At 35.6% G+C, this 19724-nt stretch overlaps 1 protein-coding gene across 8 annotated transcripts in view; it reads left to right on the top strand.

Moving 5' to 3' along the window:
* Window positions 1-19724, top strand: part of MCTP1 (multiple C2 and transmembrane domain containing 1) — a 549320-nt gene that overhangs the window by 349735 nt on the left and 179861 nt on the right. For 4 of the 8 annotated variants that reach the window (XM_037800839.1, XM_037800840.1, XM_037800842.1 and 1 more), the window contains 3 exons: window positions 1490-1567; window positions 6224-6394; window positions 9004-9134. In XM_037800839.1, coding sequence (XP_037656767.1) covers window positions 1490-1567; window positions 6224-6394; window positions 9004-9134 — 380 coding nt within the window. The remainder of the gene's footprint in view (window positions 1-1489; window positions 1568-6223; window positions 6395-9003; window positions 9135-19724) is intronic. The other 4 variants (XM_037800843.1, XM_037800841.1, XM_037800845.1 and 1 more) reach the window with 1 other exon arrangement.

Raw genomic sequence — 19724 nt, 5'->3', positions numbered from 1 at the left:
AATAAAATCCAGGGTAACAAAAGCCAAGGATTATTAGTGCAGGGAGAGAGACTGACATGATTGAGTTATCCTTTAGCCATATGTTAAATCTAAATAGATTTTTTTTAGTTTTGATCTATTTTCAATTGGGATATAGAAAAATAGGAGATAGTGATCCAGTTTTTCAAGAAATGTAATTAATAAATTTTATTGGAATATAGAGGTGTTCTCAATTTATATGCTAGATTCTGCAACTTCCCTACCTCATTAATAGACAATACGCTATAATTTATTATGTAATATAGTTAATTCTCATATGCTTTACTGAGTGAGAAACGTATGCTAGGGTTATTACTACTTATCTACTTTTACTTCCTCTAAGCCCTTGATTACCATTTCTCAGTAACCTATACCCAAGGATATATTTCATGTAAGCATAAGGCAAAGCATTTCTACAAATTCTGTATGAGTTAATTTCTTTTTTTGTATCATAAACTTAGTCTCTGTCCCTAAGATGACATACAGTGGGAAAATCAAGGGTTAGGTAGTAGCAACTCCAGATTCAAATCTCTGCCTTGCCAATCTCTAGCCATTTGGCTTCGAGTAGGGTATTTATCTTCTCTGTGCCTCAATTTCTTTTCTTAAAAATGAGATGCTTGTCATGCATGTGTGAAAACGCTAGCAAAAAATAACAAATAAACATTTGTTTCTTTTTGTGTGATCAAACCTATCTTTCAGATATTCCCTGTTGATGTTAAGAAAGAGGACAACTTTCATCTTATCCTAACACTATTGTTCAGAAAACTTTCTCTACTTGCTGTAGGAGAGCCCTAATATGCACTCTCAGCTCCACCATGATGATTTCTCTCCAGTGTTTCTTGCTCATCTGTGTCTTTCTTAATCTATCTCTTGTCGCTCTTAACCTTACTAATGAGGCCCTTTGGGTTGCTTTCTTGGAAGCAGAGGCAACAAAGGGAAGTGTTACATGGGACAAAGTTTCTCTTACTTTAGCGATATCTCTTTAATCATTACAAAAAATTTACACGTGAGACTGCAAACGTGATCATAGCTATTGCCTGTCCACATAACATTTATTTTGTTGGAGCCTATTCCATTTTTGACACCAGAAATAGTCTCCAAAAATTTTGGGAGTAGCAGATAGGAAAATGATTCTTTCCATGATTTCTTGCTAAGTTTCTTTCTCTGCTTTTCCTATTAACAAACACCTGAAACCATGTAAGCAGTATCCATCGCCATATAATCTACAGGCTTTATTTTCTTGACTGCTACATTCCACTAAAGAAAATGGTGGCTGCCAGCAATAGAGTTGCATTAGTGTTTATCTTTATTGTACTACAAGACATTTTCTGACAGTGACTTGAGAAGCAAATACATATTTTTTCCATTAAAAAAATGCTTTTTGAAGAGTAATTCTAATGCTAATTGAAATGAGGGATTGATAGCAGCATGAAGATTTCTGGTGCAGCTCTGACCGTTCATTTCCATCCAGACATGCAGCAGGCCTACTCTCCCTGTCCTGGGCTCCTGCAGAGCAGAGCTTCAGAGTCCTTATTGCCAAAATGCACAAGTAAGTTCAATCACTCAGTTTATTTGTATTCTCTGAGCTTGCATGAGCTATGAACTCTGAGGACTGACTTACTCTACTGAAAACCCATTTCTTATGCTAACCAATTTTATACATGCGAAAAGGAATTGAAATCTTGAATTCTTTTTCAAGGAGCAGTATAACCAAACTAATATTCTCCTCATAGTGCTGGCTCACTAGTCCTAAAATCTTACTATGTATGTTATTGACTAATTACTCCAAACTTCGAATATTACATTATTAACTTGTATCTTGATATTCTGTGTTAATTCTGAACCAAGAGTAATATTCCTTACGAGTGAATTTCAGACTTTGGTGTGCTTGAGGCTTGAGACAAATGCATGGGCATTTGTTGAAAATACAGCTGCAGCTCTGCTTGTAAGTACTGACCACAGTGGTTAGGCCCAGCAATTGATCGAATTGCTCCTTAAAATTTAAGAACTGCTGCCTTAAAAGTTCAAAAATTATTTCTTCTTTGGCGGGCTTGTTTTCTTTGCTTGAAACTGGGCTTGATTTTCCTCTTTGTTCTCCCCTCCTTTCTTTTTTTCTCCCCCACACCCCCTGCCTCAAATACAGTTCTATTTCAGCAAAGACCTAGTTGAAAGTATTACCTTTGGTAAAAGCACCAGCTGCAATATGCTAATTTTATTGAGAGATGTTTTGTATTTGTTTAATTCACCTTCCCTTTAGGTACTCAATAAGTAATTTTTGGTTGACTGTTATCTATATTTTCATAAAAACATATTATTTAGGTGCATTCTAATTTTGAGAAAATTTTTAATAGAAGGACATAAATTAAACAAACTTTTCATGATTTTTCAGTATGTTTCTGCTTCTGTCTTCAAAAATTCCAAATATCCAGACCAATCTACCTTCTTGATCAATAAATTTAGGAGCAGTTAAAGGACGTTAAATAGCATAAGTAATATCCATGCAAGAGAGTGAATAATGCTTACAATTGCATAAATTAATGATAATTACTTGAACGTAGGAGAAGGCCAGTACACACACACACCACCTCATCTTTAAATCAGGGGTTCTCACACTTGAGCATGCATCAGAAGTCACTGGGCAGGCTGGTGGAAAGAGAATGCTGGGCCCACCCCCAGAGTTTCTGATTCCTTAAATATGGGATGGGGCCAAAGAATTTGAATTTCTAACAAGTTCTCAGGAGACACTGATGTCACTGGTCTAGGAACCATACTTAGAGAAATTTGCTATACAGAAGAAGTGAACTTTTTGAATGGAGCAGCAAGTGATCTTGGAGAAAACTAGCGGGTTTCAAAGTTTTTTTTAGCTATAGAAATCTCAATACCACCCCTCAGTGAGCTCCCCAAAACCTTGATTAAAAAAAAAGAATAGGTAAAATAATGACTATCTTCAACAGGTTAAATCTTCATTGCTTATGGAATATACTTTTTCTATGTAGACTCTCACACACACACACTGAAACTACCCGACACACACACACATACACACAGACTCACACACACAGGAGTGCTCTTAGCATACTAGTATACTGGAGTGGGGCTTGGAAAACTTTAAAAAAAATCAAGGCCTAGAGAGGAAACAAAATGCCCAAGGCACACAGCCATACATTTCTAGAAATATGTGAGTGGGGTATTTATGTTAAGCACTTGTCTTTTCTGCTGTTGGTAGTTTTATATCTTTGTATCTTCCAACTTTACCTTATAATTTTGTTTCCAGCTTAATTTCTAATTCCTCATACTTAAACTAAATATTTATCCTTTCTTGTCTATGTTGTTACTCAGATCCACAAATGAATCATGGAGTTTCTTTCTTGAAAAATGTCATTTTAACAAAAAGTATAGAAAAAGGAAAAATAACTTTTTAATAGTGATCTTGGTTTGGTATGTCTTTAGGACTTTTTTTCCCTAGCTAGATCATCCTAATTCCCACATTCATCAGCCCTGTTTTTGTTAAGAAATACTGTCCCTCTGGCTTCCTAGATCATCTTGGAATATGGCAGTGGGTAAAGCCTCCATTAAGTTCATTTTATTTCTGTGAGACCATGAAGCATTCTTTCTCTTCCCTATTCTGTGAGTCCAGTTCTTGTTCTCATGTAAAACATGCAAGAAGTGGCAATCAAGTAAGGGTTTCAGACACCGTGCTATTCAAGAACCTAAGTTAGCATTGCTTGTTGGAGATACTTGGTAACCTAGATAATATCCAGCTATTATTTGACCGAAAGCAGTATATGGCTTCTCCTGTTTCTAAAGTGTGTGGAAAATGGCATAAGGTTAATTCATCAACAAGCTTAACTGTTGTAAATATAAATACATGTGCTCATTGGTTTATTAGCCATTTTGGGAAAAGCTAGGCTGGAATGCCTTCGCAAATATAAGCAACCCACTTAACTGGAGAGTACCTTTTGGCAACATTGTACTTGATTACGCTTAAACCTGTGAGAGAGTCTCTGCCCTAAAGACCTGTTTTGGGAGAAACTCAGGAATAAAGGTCAGAAATAACTGGATTCTAGTTGCACATTCACCATTTATTAGGCCAACCACACTAAGCCTCAAATCCTCATCAGTAAAGTGGAGAAAACAGACCTTGTCTTCCTAACTCATGGGGTTTTAGTGGAAACTAAATAATATAACGTATACATATGTACTTCTGAATTCTTTAGCTTTATGTAAATGGGTAGTTAACTCCTTGATCTTCACTGTGAAATTTATTTCTTCTTACTTGTAATAAAATTTGCCTGCCCACCATTCCTGCCCTCCTCCCTTCCTTCCTCCCTTCCCTCCTTCATTCCTTCATTCCTTCATTCCTTCTATTCTTTCTTCTTTTCTTTTTCTCTTCCCTCCCTCCTTCCCTCACCCTCTCCCTCCCTCTTCTTCCCCCTCTCTTTCTTTCTTTCCCATGCATATTCCTTAACAAAAGTTTCAGAATGTGAAAACTTAAGAGTCTACTTTTATAGGCAGTCTCAATAACAGCAGAAGTAATAAACAAACAAACAAACCACAGCCCAAATCTATTGCTACATTATATAATAATAAGTAGCATGAGATCTTTGAACTGGAAAAATCCTTGAAGACCACTTCCTGTGATGAATTCTGATCTATTATTATTTTTATCTGAAAAATCCTTGGTTCAAACAAAATCCAATGTGTAAACACAATGCATAAAACAGATGGGAGCAGAGGGGCTCTAGCTGAAGTGGGGCCATGGGGTCCTGGGACCCCTGCAGAACTTACAGGTGCTCTGTGAACTTCAGTTGAACATTGCTCTTGAAGCTCATGGAGATGACTGGTGTATAGTTAAAGTCCTTGGTTGATACTGATAAGGACAAGCCACCAAGCAATGTTGTTCAGAATTTGTGTTCAACAAGTCAGGGAAATATGCAATGTAATGTAGAAAGATTTTCATTAAAAGTTTAAAATATTAGAAGTGTTGTATTTTGAAGGATGTAGTTATAATTTTCATAATAAAAACACTTTGAATGCCTGCCTTTTTTGATGATGCCGGGGATAAAAATGGCAATGGCATTCATATGGTATGAAAAAAAGGTAGGAAGTCAAAGTGGGAGAGGGAATTATACAAAGTAGACTGTAACATTATAATGTTAGCATAGAAGAAATTGGCAGAAAGTAGGGTTAATCCATAATTTAGAAGTGGAGTACTTTGAGATTGAGAAGAATGTTGAATTTCTTCATGAACTTACTACAAGTGAAGAAAATCATGCTTGATAATATGAAAGGAACAGCTGTTTTACAGCATTATTTGATGTTGAATCCAGAGTGAAAGGGCTTTAACATTTTAGCTACTTTTTCTGGCTTGTTTTTTATGCTGCCTAGTTCAAAGAGATGATATGGCCCCTTTTAGTACTGACTTGCTAATTTTAAAAATTCTGATTTAGTTTACTGGTTTGAATACTTCAGTTTAGGATTCAGCATAATAAAAATGATTAAAGAAAAAATTCAATGCTGGAAAGAAAAATAAATCCAGAAACATGTTATGCTAATATAAATCACAGATATAATTTTAAAAATAATTTTAAATATTTCTGATTCAAGTTTTAAGCATAAGCAAGCCACTTTGTATGGGCATAATGATTTTGTTTTCTTTTCTATGGTTCCTTAAATAGTTCTGCAGTGAGTTGTGGCAAGAAAGAAGTTTTTAAATGGTCTGAGTAGGACTTGTAACTAAACTTACAGATAAAAGCCACCTATAAAATCCATTTATAACATGAAAATATAGATCTCAAAAACAATAAGTAATTGAAAATTAAATGTCAGTATGGATGAGGCCTTTGATAATTATAATACTTATTTTATGCATATCATGACACAGGCATATTTGACACATACAAATATTCTGTTATTGAAGTATCTACAACTTGTAATTTTAAGAGTAGAAAAACTCAGCTGTCTTTATTTTGAGCACAAAATATTAATCTTACACAACAATCTTAACTTTATCATGAGATATTAATTTCCTAATTTATTAATAATTTATAATTAATGAATAATTAATTCATATCATAAATTATTTTTGAAAAATTTTAACTGCCTCTTTTCTTTGGAAAAGTTGTCACTACAGAGGAAAAGGTGATGCCAAAAGGTATTTTGGCTTAAAATACAATAAGGTAACTCAGTTTTCCTTTGACAAAAGTTTCAGACCCAAAGTTTACGTCTGTCAGACCTACATAGAAAATCGCATGTTTGGAGAGGAATAGTCAGTATCACCTTGATCGAAGGGCGAGACCTCAAGGCGATGGACTCAAATGGGTTAAGTGACCCCTATGTGAAGTTCCGGCTTGGGCACCAGAAGTACAAGAGCAAGGTAAGCACAGCTCTGTTGTGCTCCTGTCGGTATTGGGAAGGCTGAGGTTGGTTTATAGCCACGTTTAAAAATACTTTTTAAAATGCTGAATGGAACTTCTTTTGAACATCGGTATCAGAAAACAAGACAAACAGCTGGATTGCATTTCTTACTTTATGGGTTATATCACTTGAGTTAACTACTTCTCTAGGTACAAAATAGGAATAATGGTATTTTTTTCTTTAACGAAAGAAAAAAAAAGAAAAGAAAAAACCCTGGAAAGAACATAAGTCAATGCCTGGCACATAAACTGCTGTAAGAGTGTTGGCTATTGTTATCGCTATTACTATTTCTACTATTGTTGTTATCATTATATGAATCTTGTTACTAAAAACACTACAATAGCATTACTTTATATGCCAAAAAAAGTCTCTGTATATCTCTCTGAGTCATTTTATTCAAACTGACTGGCAGGGAGACAGATTGCAAAATTTTTTAATTATTTAGAAAACAAAGGGCCAAATTCCTGCTACCACTTGCTAGGTGTGTGTCATAGGGCAATTTAGCTTCTCTATGCACCAATTTCCCTATCTAATGCCAGCTGATAGAAGTTATTGAGAAGACTAAATGAAAACGTGTAAAATATGTAAAGGGCTTGAGATACTGTCTCATCCGCAATGAGTACTCAATAAATAATTGTAGCAGAAGGAAGAGTAGCAGCAGTAGTGATAAGTACATTGTGGAATAATAACTATCTTAGCAGTAAGAATATATTATATTATTATTATTTTATTATTGGTAGAAGTTAAGTAATTAGTAACGATCATAGTTGTCATGGTTATATTTTGGATACATGTCTTAACTATGTTGTATCCAAATATGGCCTCTTTAATGGTCAGTTTTTATAACTGGTGTTCATAGACAGCAGGGGACAACTGATTAGACCCACCGTGTATTAAAGGTCACATTCTGTTGGATGGAAATTCTTTCACCTTGGTGTCATCCTTCTCATGAGTTTTTGATAAATAGCCTGCCTAAGTTCCTTCTGGCCAAGGGCATTTTCATCAGTACTTAAGGCAGTTAGAAATACCACAGGGCTGTGAGTACTGGTAGTGTGAGATTGGTTGCCCTATTAAGTGCCCACACAGAAGGCTAAGGCATGATTTCTAGCCTGAAGAAAATCTTATAGGGAAGACAACCCTGAAAAAGAAAACTTAAAAGTTAGGCTGTATATAGCCAATTAAGTAAGACAGCCCACCCCCCTAAATACCATAGGAGTTCATCTGAGCCCAGTTATGGTCTGTCTGATTTATCATAGCATTCCAAGTGCCATCTTTTTTTCTGCCTTGGGGTTTAATAATGTATTTTGAAGAAGATACTAATTCCAAAAGTAGATACCTGTGACCACTTCTATCTTTTCCTTCACCAATTAACGCCATTTCCATGTTCTAGTAGGCTTAAAACATTACTTATTTTTATAGTTCTGCTCTTTAGATGTGAAATATGAAACTCAGCTATAGACACGTGTCTCTCTTTGCTCTTTCCTTCCGTGGTCTATTGATGATTAATTTCAGATTATGAACTTTAAAAATTGTTATTCATTTGCATTACCTTTACACATACCATACTTCATTGCTTTCAAACTCTTTACCTCTGAAGATCTGTCTGTCATACATTAAAAAGAGAAAAGGCCACTGCATGCCCTCCTGCTAAAAGAAAGAACAGGGAAACAAATATGATATTTTATTTAACCCAGTGGTGGATGAAATTTTTAAACACATCAATATAAGTCACTTTGTTCATTGATTCAACCAGGTGTCTTGTATCTTATGTAAATACTTGAAGTTTCAAAATTGTACATCAGATACCTCTTTCTTTCATAGGCAGCATGGAGATTATATACACACACACACACCACACACACATACATGCATTTATTAATTCACAAACATTTTTAGGGCATGGTTTTGGGGAAAGAGTTCTGAAGTTCTAGTCAAAGAGATGAACTGGAGTCTAGAAATGGAACTTTGAGTGGGTCCTGGTCTCAGCTTCTCCACATGTAAAATGGGGACGATACATCAGTGCTATGACTGTGCAGTAAAAGTTTACCTGGCCACCCAAAGTGACTTGCTTTTTCCTCATGCTCCCATAGATCTTCATTGTCCATTTTTTACATTATGCAGCTCAGGATTCCAACATGTGTGGGGAGAAAGAAAAAAATAAAAGAAGAACTCCAGGAACCCTTGTCTTCCTCTATTATGAGATGACTGAATACGAGTTCTAAGTCTTTGTCTGTTAACTATGATTATATAAACTAAATGTTAATATCTTGGTGAGCAAATTCATTCATAGACTGTTTTTCTCTTTAATCCATCTCTTTTGTCTGTTATTTAAGATGATTCAGAAGGCACCTTTTGATTTTCAGAATATATCCTTTAGGGTCCTCTCAGATGACAAGCAGTAAAGAGCCTAGAGAAATTACTTATTTCCATCATTTCTGGGATCTTTTGTTCTAACTGCATACTTATTTGCTTTTCTATATAGTACCAAATGTTTGATTTTGCATCTCAAATTAATTTTTTAAAAAGACTAATATTCGTGAGACAATAACAACTTTTTCATTTTTCCAGATTATGCCAAAAACCTTGAATCCTCAGTGGAGGGAACAGTTTGATTTTCATCTCTATGAAGAAAGAGGAGGAATCATTGACATCACTGCCTGGGACAAAGATGCTGGGAAAAGGGATGACTTCATTGGCAGGTTTGGGCAATTCAGGATTTTTGGTTCACCTTAGAGGAAGTGAATTTTTGTTAAAAAAGTTTTTGCTTTAAGTATAGTGATTGTAATTGACATTAGGGAAAGTAAGGCAATGCTTTGATGAACTGAAAATTAGACCTGAAGACTGACCAGTAGGTGGCAGTTTTGACTAGTTAATGGACAGAGGCTCTCCAAATTGGTTCTCCAGAAAATTTCTCCAGATGTCAGAAACTGTGCATAAAAGTTCTGGAAGTTGAAAAAGAGGAATCTCATCTGATGTAAAACACTTAAAAGAAACAAAGATCATATTCATAGGCTGTAAAGTGACCTGAGATAATATTATTTTCATAAAGCATATTGTGACCATAAAATGCATTATTCCCTAAACTCCTTACAAGGTAGAGAATCTTTATAATCTCTTAGGAATTCATAAATCTGTAAAGAGTTCCCAAATTTTAGTGAAGGAAGCATGTAAGTGAGGCAGTTCCATGTAAATCTCATAATGCAGTGAAGAAAGAGATGTTTTGAAACTTGCATGACATCTCTTCCACAAAGTCAATGTTGTTATTTTACATGACTACTTAAATCATATGAATCGTTTTCATCTATCTTAAAGCCCATTTCTATACTTTTTGATAGTTACAAATTTGTCTTTGTAGCAAAATATATTGAAACTTGCCAATACTGAAATAAAGCATGGCATAGGGAAGAATTTGTTAACTTAGGAAAAATCTCTCTTGATTGTAGTTCCCATGAATTCCAAAGTCTTTAAACCTACTGCCAGCAGAAAAATCATACATGCTAATAGTAAAGGGAATTTTACTCTAGAAAAGTAAGATCAGGAATCAGCTTATTTGTGCTTCTGATAAATGTTTTAAACAATGGTTTTCCTCATAGGATTATAAGTGAGAGGTCAGAGATTAACTTCAGTTGACCTTTAATATTTTACTTATAAAATGAAATTGGAAACATACCACTGTAATCTCATATTATGTTATATTTCAATTCTTTTTAAAGACAGGCCCTTATTGTAGAACACTATTTTCAGAGTTTTCTCCCATAAGCTTTCTTTATTTATTTTTTTTTTTTGTTTTTATGTTAGAGAAATTGTAGATTTACAGAAAAATCATGCAGAAAATACAGAGTTCCTATATACCCAGTCCCATTATTAACATTTTGCATTAGTCTTAAAGTTTTATGTTATTTACTTTGGGGCGTATCACTAGCTTAAGTAGTGTTGTACATCTGCTAGTACATTTAATATGCTTCATTTTAATTATATGGCTATGATACCTCAATAGGCTATGAACACTTTGAAGTAGGTTCTGGCTAGCTATTACTTGAATAATTAGTAATTTTCAGAGCTACTGAAATCTCCTCCCAGGTAGGAGGTATGTCTTTTCCAGTTTTTAGGAAACACGGCTCCAATTATCTGTTGATTTCTGTTCCATAACAACAGATATCCTTTATGCTGTTTTTTTTTTTGGGGGGGGGGGTAGAAATTATGAAAAATTTCTTGTCCATTCAGTACTGACCTTTCCCTTTTGCTCACTTGATAATGTTATGAATTCTTCAAGGGCATGAATAATTATATTACAGAAAAGAAGGGCACAGAAGTGGGCCTGTTTATCTCACATATCACCTTTTTTCTAAAAGTTTGCCCATATTTTGGCACATTTTGGGAGAGTAGTGACAAATGGCTAAATAGAAGAACCTGGGGAATTGTTGTAGATACTTGGAGTTGCTAAGAAAGTATTACAAAATTAGGAAAAAGAGAAGAAATTCACTTTTGGCCATACCCATACATAATTGCCTCTGAAAGCAATTTGAGCCAAAAAAGTTTTAGAATGCAGAAATAAGAGCACATGTGTAGACCAGATGACTCCTAGGACAGTTTTTGAATATCAGATTAAACAGGTTTACATAATGAGCATCACTTTAATTCAATTTGATTATTGTTGAATTCTGAGATGCTCTAAGAGGACAATAGAATCTTATTGTCCACCCTGCTAATTTAACAAAGGTGCCTGTAGCAGGAAAAGGAAATGATGATGGTGAACCATAATTTCAATTCTATTTGATGTCCAGATAGTGCCAGAAACTAACTTTACCTAACTTTATTCTTATTAATTTGTACTTTAAACACATCCTGCCACTGAAATACAATGTATTATTATACCTAAGTAACAGACAAGTAAAGTTGCTTGTGTTTGTTTGAAGGTTTCATGTTATCAGCGGAGATAAAGCAGATTATAATGAATTCCTTGATTCCTGGAATAGTTTACAAGAGAATTACTTAACTTTTGATTAAATTTGAGTTCTAAGGGCAAAGTAGCAGGAATAAAATTGTCATTGTGGTTTTCTGACTTCCTTTGCAAGCTACCTTTGTAGTATTCTGTTGGTATTGACTTAAAAATTAGAGTCTATTCTGAGGAGGTAGTTTATGACTGGTGTGTGAATTTAAATTTGGTCATGGAAAATAATATTTCTGTTTCCATGGCTAATAATTTTTTAAGGATATTGTCTAAATTCAGTTGCATAATTGAGGACACTTATATGGATTAGATTGTCTATATAAACAAGTAAATTGTGCTGTAATTTTGTTATCACCTGCTTTATTTTACAATTTTGACCACATGTAATGATTTTTGAAAATGTTTTTTAAATGCAAGCACAGTAACAGGGTTGTTTTTTGTTTTTTGTTTTTTGTAATAAAAGCAAGACTGGCGATAAATAAAAGAGCCACTTGCAAATGTGGGATGTGAATACAATTAAAACTATTTTAACACTGAAGATTACTCACTCCCATTCTCATTTTTTCTGATCCATCAGTGGTGCTGGACTTGACTACTTTCTTGCTCTTAAAACATTTTTTTTCACTTGGCTTCTAGGACACCATCCTCTCCTTGTTTTCCTCTTACCTGATTGTGTGTTCCTTCTTGGTCTCCTTTGCAGATTTCACCCATCTCTCTCACATTTTAATTCTGGAAAGACTCAGAGCTCCCTCTTTGGACATCTTCTCTATTTATCCTCACTCTGTTGGTGACTTCATCCACTCTTGTGCTTTAAGTACCATCTATAGATTGACCACTACAAATGTAAAGCTCCACTCCAGAACTCTTTGAACTCCAGATTCTTATATCCAACTGCCTACTTGATATCTCCACTTCAGTGTCTAATAGGCATCTCAAATTTAGTATGTCCAAAGCCAAACTTCTGATTCCTGTGTCCCAAAATTTGCCCTACTTTCTGGCGTCTCCCTTGTTTATTGCTAAGACCAAAAATCTTGGAGTCATCTTTGATTTATTTCTTTGTCACACTCTTACTAAATCTGTCAATAACCAACTAACTTTTCCTTTAAAATAATGAATTCACCACCTCTCATTGTCTCCATCTTTATTATTTTGGTGTAGAAAGGGCACTTCCCAAATCTGGGTTTGTCACTTGGCACAGCCAATAGAAGTCACACCAAACCAGGCTAAAGAGGAGAAGAGGGTTTATTTATGCCGATGGGAGGACAGGGGAAGTTTTCCCACGTCAGCCTCCCTGAAGTGTTTCTTCAATTGGTTTTATACCCATCAGAGACAAAGAGAGTTAATCATTTTAGTTAACATGTAACAGAGGTCTGGAGAATTTAAGTCGTTTATCTTACTTTCTTCAGGATTTACATTCTGTGACAGTTGGGAAAGGTGCCTCCCAGTCTAGGGAGACAGATGAAAGGCTTATTTATATCTGGGAGGTTTGGGACAATCTCCCCAAAGTGATTCTTCAATTGGCTAAACCCATTAGAGACTAAGAGAGTTAATCATCTTAATTAACATGTAACTGGAAAATTCAGTACTTTATCCTACTTCTTTTGGGATTTATGCTGGAAGGTGCCTCCAGGTTTTATTCTGAGAGGTTTGGGGCAATATATTAGAGCTAATTTAGGTTTGGGTGTAGGCTTTACATTTACATATTGCTATTGTGCACACCTTACATTTACATCTCGCTCCTTTGTGAGACTAAAAGTTTTCACCTCCTACCTACTTGCTGTTTTAAGGTTACATTTAAAAGCTGCTTTGAGGTTACATTTCAAGGTTAATTTACTTGCTTACAGTTTTAAGATTATTTTTAAAAAGTCATGTTACACTGGTCCGCCATCAGCTTTCTTGTGGATAATCTCAATAGCCTCCTAACTGGTCATCTTCCTTCCACCTGAGCCCTCCACCATGCCCAACAGTCTTGGGCAACCAGAGTAATATTTTAAAAACATAAATAATTTAACTCCTCTGCTAAAAGACCTTCAATTGTTTCTCATATTTATGTAGGAGAAACCAAAGTCCTTTCAGTAGCCTATAATGCTTTTCATGATGAGGCCCTATTTCTTCTCCACCCTCAACTTCTACTCCACCCCTTCCTCTACTCCACTCTGCTCCAGCCATTCTCTTTACCATTTCTTTAACTCTCCAGACACCCTCCCACCTCAGGGTCTTTCCTTCTATCTGTAATACTCTTTCTTCAGATATCCACCTGCCTTGCTTCCTCACCTTCTCTAGGTCTGTGTACAAATGTTACCTCAGGGAGGTGTCCATACCAACCCTGTCTAGAGTTGAACCTCCCTCCCCTCAACATAACCCTTTCCTGCATTGTTTTTCTCCATAGAAGATCACCATTTGACAGAGTATGCATTCCACTAAATTATTTTATCATTTGTTTCAACTCACTAGATTGTAAGCTCCATGGGAGTTTTTGGGGTTTTTTTTCACTACTGCATCATCAATGCCTAGAAAGGCATCTGGCACATAATAGGTGCTCAATAAATATTTGCTGAATTTGAATTTAAATGCTTGAAGCCTAACTTAATACTGGAAGTTATGGCTTTTCATTCTCTAAGCAAATACGGAATCTGAAATTAATACAAAGGTAATTAGAACAACATGGCTTAGTGGAAAGTATAAAGTTCCAGTGTAATGTTGAGCAACATTTGAATATAATGCCAAAGGAGATAATTAATAAGTTATTTAAGTATGAGTGCCTGAGTAACCTTTGTATTTAAAAACAAAACTAAATTCTTGTATTTGAAAAAAATATGTAGCTTATACATTTACTAAAATACTAATATTATATTTATTGTATTACAACTTTTTCATCATTATGCTATCTAGCAAGTTAAAGCCATCATATATTATGAATAAATAAATAATATAATAATAATATAATATGATACCAGCATAGGTAGTATATGATAAAAATAATTCAGTCAGGAATATAATGTTTTACAACTTGCAGGGCACTGTTACATACATCAGCTCAATGTCAGGGTATCAAAGATGGTTCGTATTATACCAGTTTTGAAGATGGGAAAAGTGAGGCTGAAACAAGTTAAGAGTTTGCTTGGCCAATATACAACTAGCGTGACTGACTTGAGACTCAAGCCTAGTTCTCCCGACTCTAAAGCTCATTCCACCACGGCCTTGTAGTCAGCTTGTTCTCCTGAAGCCATTAAGTGCTCAATAAAATGTTGAGTAGTCAGTAAACCAACTTAGGTGACGTACGCCATATTGCAGGTTAGAACAACAAATTTTACCTGTCACTGAACTACAAATTTCAAGTGAAGGTGAAAGAATGTTAATCTCCATGTAATTATTTAACTTTCTGATCACCTGCATTTTGGCAGGCAAGATGGACTGCCACCTTTACGATAATCAGCTAATAAATCCTCATGATTGTTACACTTTTATGCAGAGCAGTAATCTGAACAAATTGGCTGCTGACAGCTGCAGTAAATTGCCAAGAATGAGAACTGTCAGAGAACAAGTTGTTTTTATGAACGTGCAAAATAAGTAAATCCCATGTCATGCAATTTTATTCACTTGGAGTTATTTGCAATCCAATATAGCAAGATTTATAGCATTATTTATTAGTATGCAAAATGCTTGTTTATCTTTAAAGTGACATTGATTTGGGGTACATATATTTTAGGTTGGTGAATTGCTACTGACTTTATTTGTTGCATTGTTATCAGGGGTGAGGCATTGGCACTCCCCAAGACCACCAAGTACTACAAATTTAAGCTTGAATAGGTGGCTTTATTTCAACAATACTTTTATTAATGATATATGATAAGAAAAACATATCCCAAATTGGCAAGTTCTGGGTGAAGCACAAATGCTTTCAAATTCTACAGCCGTAAAAAAATAAATCTATGACCCTGTATTTAATGCTGAGGGAAAGAGAACGCAGGGTGTGAAGGAGCACAGGTAAGTGTGTCAGGCATAGTGTGGCAGATGAGGAAAGCAGCCCTTTGACTTTGGATCTTAACCAGATATTTTTTTAAAGACTGTAGGTCAATACATTTGAGCATTTGACATGCTATAGATTCTGATTTGCAGTATTTCTTATTTGTGACACCAACACCACAATAATTCTTTTACTTCCTATGTGAATAAGAACAGGAGGAATCCTGTTGCGTTATTAACTTGAAAGCATTAATCTGAAGAGAGTTTTTTCCATGAGATCATTCTATTTCACCATTTTCTTACTGAGAGTTGAGTGAAATGTATCATTAAGAGATAGACAATATTTAAGTGAAGAATGAGTGTCATTGATTCTTGTCTTGATTCTTCGTAAACTCAACCTAAATCTAACATACTAACATATTAAAATTAACATATTAACATTTAAATTCCTTTTCTTTCATGAGTTATCATGTTTTTCTGAAGTTTTTCTGAGAAAGTTTATACTTATTGTAATATTTCTTATGCAATAGGTAAAGTCTCCAAGGACAACTTCCGTGTACCACAGTGTATGTATTAATAGTTTACCATGAAGTTGATGAATGGGGAGTTTTAATAGTTTGAAGAACTATGCTCCGTTAAGCAATCTTCCCAAGGACAGTTGAACAGTGACAACTTCTGACACCAGAAAGGCAATAACAATGTTAAGGATTTTGTAAAATCAGAGATGGCATAAAAACTTTTGTGTAATCATGAAACGCAACAAACAGTTCAGTGGTTACATATTGAATTCTTTACAATGCAAACACATGAAGGAGTTGGGCTTTGTATTAACTTATACTATAATATTTTACAATGTATTATTTATTATTAATCACACTAGTGCAGTATATAATTCTCATATATTAAGAAATCTCTGAAAGATTCATAAAATTTATGATTAAATTGGTAAAAATTGTGTAGAATATGTGGTTTTAAAGATTGCCCCTCACCAAAAGAAAATCTATATAGGTTTATGTTTCTTTTATGAAGGCTTAGTTTTTAAATGTCTTGCTAATCTCAAGGGCTTTATAATATCATTAATTAATTAATACCTTCAGGTACAACATACACTTAGAAGTTCATTGTTAAAGAGAGCATTTGTAAATTTCTATTTCAGGTATTCTTCTTCATAATTTTAGATTATTTTGACTGAATTCTTGCTAGATCTGATTATTCCATCGTTGGTTTGTATATCATAATGTGGCTGACATAGAGCTCAATTAATTCTTTAAGATAGTTATTTTCTTGTGCTTCCTCAATTAACATCACCTTCAATCCACAGATTCTTTACTGGGATGTTCTAAAGCAAATTGTCCTTTTTGAGGATTAGTGTCCATTTTGTGAGTTAAAACTATAAAATATAATGTAATTCATAAATCCACGTAATAGGCATATGTGAACTGCAATTCAGTGAAAGCAAGTCAGCAAGTAAGGCTGCCTCTTTCACCCCTCTTTCATGTTATGCAGCTCTTACTCCTCCCTCAAAATACTACGTAGCCCACGTATGGCATATCTGATGTATGAACCACCTGTGCTAATGCTTTTATTAGGTGTTGCTAAAGCCTGATTTCTTTTTTTTTTTTTTTAATTAAAAAACAGGTCCAAGTAGTTCTAACATTTACTTCTGACACCCTGGTGGGCTCATATATATATACACTTGGAGTGCAAATTACAAAGATGTTTCATGTGGGAAGAAGTATTGTTGGTCACTGGTCAAGAGATGGCAGACAGAACAGGAGAAAAAAGATAAGAACTCTGAAGTTTTTCTCATTGAAAACTTAGGGGGAAATGTCACTCAGGAAACTTGACTTACCTTCCTTTTGTATGGTTAAATAATTCACATGTACTTAGTTTTTCAAAAAGTGCAAAGAACTTCAAGCTCTGATATGGAAGTAAGGAAACATGGTTCAAGTTCTGGCCATCACTTAATGGTTCCGAGCCTCAATTTCCCTATTTGTGGAATGAGGGAAAGTAGCTGTGAAATCTTTAGTTCTGAGTCCATTCTGATGACTTTATTATTCATTTACTCATTCATTGATCAGTGGATCAGGTTCAATACTGATAGCAAGTACTTAAATTTTCCAATGTCAGATCAAAGCATGTATGATAACAAACCAGATATTATATTTACATGGCACTTTCAACTTTTCAAAGTACTTTTTCCTCTATTGTTCCTGTGTTCTTACAACTCTAACCAGTAGAAAAGGCATTAAAAAATTCCATTTGTAAATGAGGAAAGCTGAAGCACAAAGAGTTTGCTGGACTTGCTTAATATTGTAATACTATGAATAATTGAGCTTCATTAAAACTTTGGTGTTCTGACATTCTCCACCCCCAGCCATGGTCTCTGAAGCCAAATAACTTTGTTCAAAACAACATACAGTCTCTGATAGTTCTGGAAATAAAGATTCTGAGAAACCAGAAGATTTGGAAAGGACTGTGTCCCCCAAATCTACCAATGAGTCAAACATAAAAGGCATTTAATAATTAATGAATGAATGAGTGAGCGAATGAGTGAAATGATTGTTGAAAAGAAATACAACCATTTTCTGGGGAGACAATATACATGTAGTAGAATGAGCACATTGCTCTGTAGTTGCGGCTCTGCCACTGACAAACATTGTCACCATGGGTAAATTGTTTGCCTCCCTGAGCCTCCATTTCCTTGTCCATAAGTATTTTAGTGGTTATTGAGCAGCAGCTATACTCCAGGAGCTATGCTAGGTGGTGAGAATAAGACATTGTCCTTGCTCTCAAAGAGTTTCCGGATATTGAGAGAGAAAGACAGCTGTAGATAATTTCAATAAGAACATGTGAAAACTAGGCAAGCAAAGATAGATAAATCGTCTCAGGTGGAGGGGATGCCATATCCAAACACAAAGAAACAGGTGATCCCTAGCATAGATAATGGGGAGAATTATGAACTGTCTCGAATGACTTTAAGTGGTAAGTATGAGTCAGGAAGTGGAACACAAGCTGTTGATAGGTCATGGAGAGCCTTGCTAAAAGATGTTTTCATAGGCGATGAGAAGCCAGGGCAGGGACACAGTCAGCTTTGGGTTTTAGACAACTGTAACTAAGGGAGTTGAACAGTGTCGATGGTTTTTGCCTTAACTTGAGGCAATAAATTGAGTGCTGATGCTTTATTTGGGAGGTATAATCCCAGATGATGAGAATGAGAGAGAAAAGATGTGAGTCAGGGAAGACTAAAAAGCAATGCAAGATAACATGTTGGACTGTCCGCTGCTTCCTGTGTTTCAGAGACACAGTTGAATGTCCAGCAGGTACAGTCACGTGGCCACATGTGGGCAGGCAATACGGAAAAGCCATGCTCTGGAACAGTCTGTGAGAGGGAGTAAGGTGTGGGGAGTTAACTATTCCACTGATCAAAGTTCACCCCACAAGAAGCCAACTTCTGCATTGTACCAGCAGACTTTGGCAACTCAGGGAGCCAGATCCCACACCCACAGTATGGGGTGCATCCAAGTACAGAAGCAGCCTTGGAAGCCAGAACTCAGGGCATGTGGCTGCTTGCCCTGGATGCTGAAAGCAGTTCCCAGACCATTTGGGCAAGTGAAAGATCATCCGTAGGTGGAAGACCCCTGAGAACCCAAGCTCTGTCAATTGGTCATGGATGTAGGAAACAGGCAGCCCCTAGGTGAGGCACAGCCAAGTAGCAGCTAAGGCAAGGCAAGCAGCTGAGGATCCAGGAGGCCATGGCTCCAGCAGAATATGGGGAGGCAAATAAGACATGTCCGATAAGCTTTACAAACCATGCTTATGATCCTCCGGTGTAACACTGATATAAGAGCATCTGTTCTTTGAACCAGGAAGGAGAGTCCACATCTGCCTTCATACACCTTCCTTCCCCATGGTAACCCTCAAGTCATGCCGTAGTGTTTTCTATTGTTGTTGGAATTGTAGAGTCTAAAGGTATTTAAATAATGGCAGAAACTGAGGAATTTAAACTCTCCTGTAAAGCTATAGTCATGTTAGAAACCTAAGTTGTGTCCAGTCCCACATTGGACTATTTTCAATTTCTTTCATTTGGAAGCATGGGGCAAACAACGTGGGTACATGCAGAGGACACATTCTGTTTTTCTATAGCACTGGCATCCAATGATTTTCAAATCTTTAGCTCCAATTATTCCTTCCTTCAATTCTGTGAATGATGAGATAGGAGAAATTTTATTTGTCCATTTTATAGTTTATCTCATAGTCATATTTAAGAAATAAAGTAAACATTATTTTCTGGAGTCCTAAATGTTGTTATCAGAAGCCATGAAAATTTTGTACTTCATATGCTCGATGCCTAGAAGAAATCAGGGTGGTC

This window comes from Choloepus didactylus, chromosome 13, assembly GCF_015220235.1.
Source record: "Choloepus didactylus isolate mChoDid1 chromosome 13, mChoDid1.pri, whole genome shotgun sequence".
NCBI lineage: Eukaryota > Metazoa > Chordata > Mammalia > Pilosa > Megalonychidae > Choloepus > Choloepus didactylus.
This window is presented reverse-complemented; position numbering and strand designations above follow the sequence as displayed.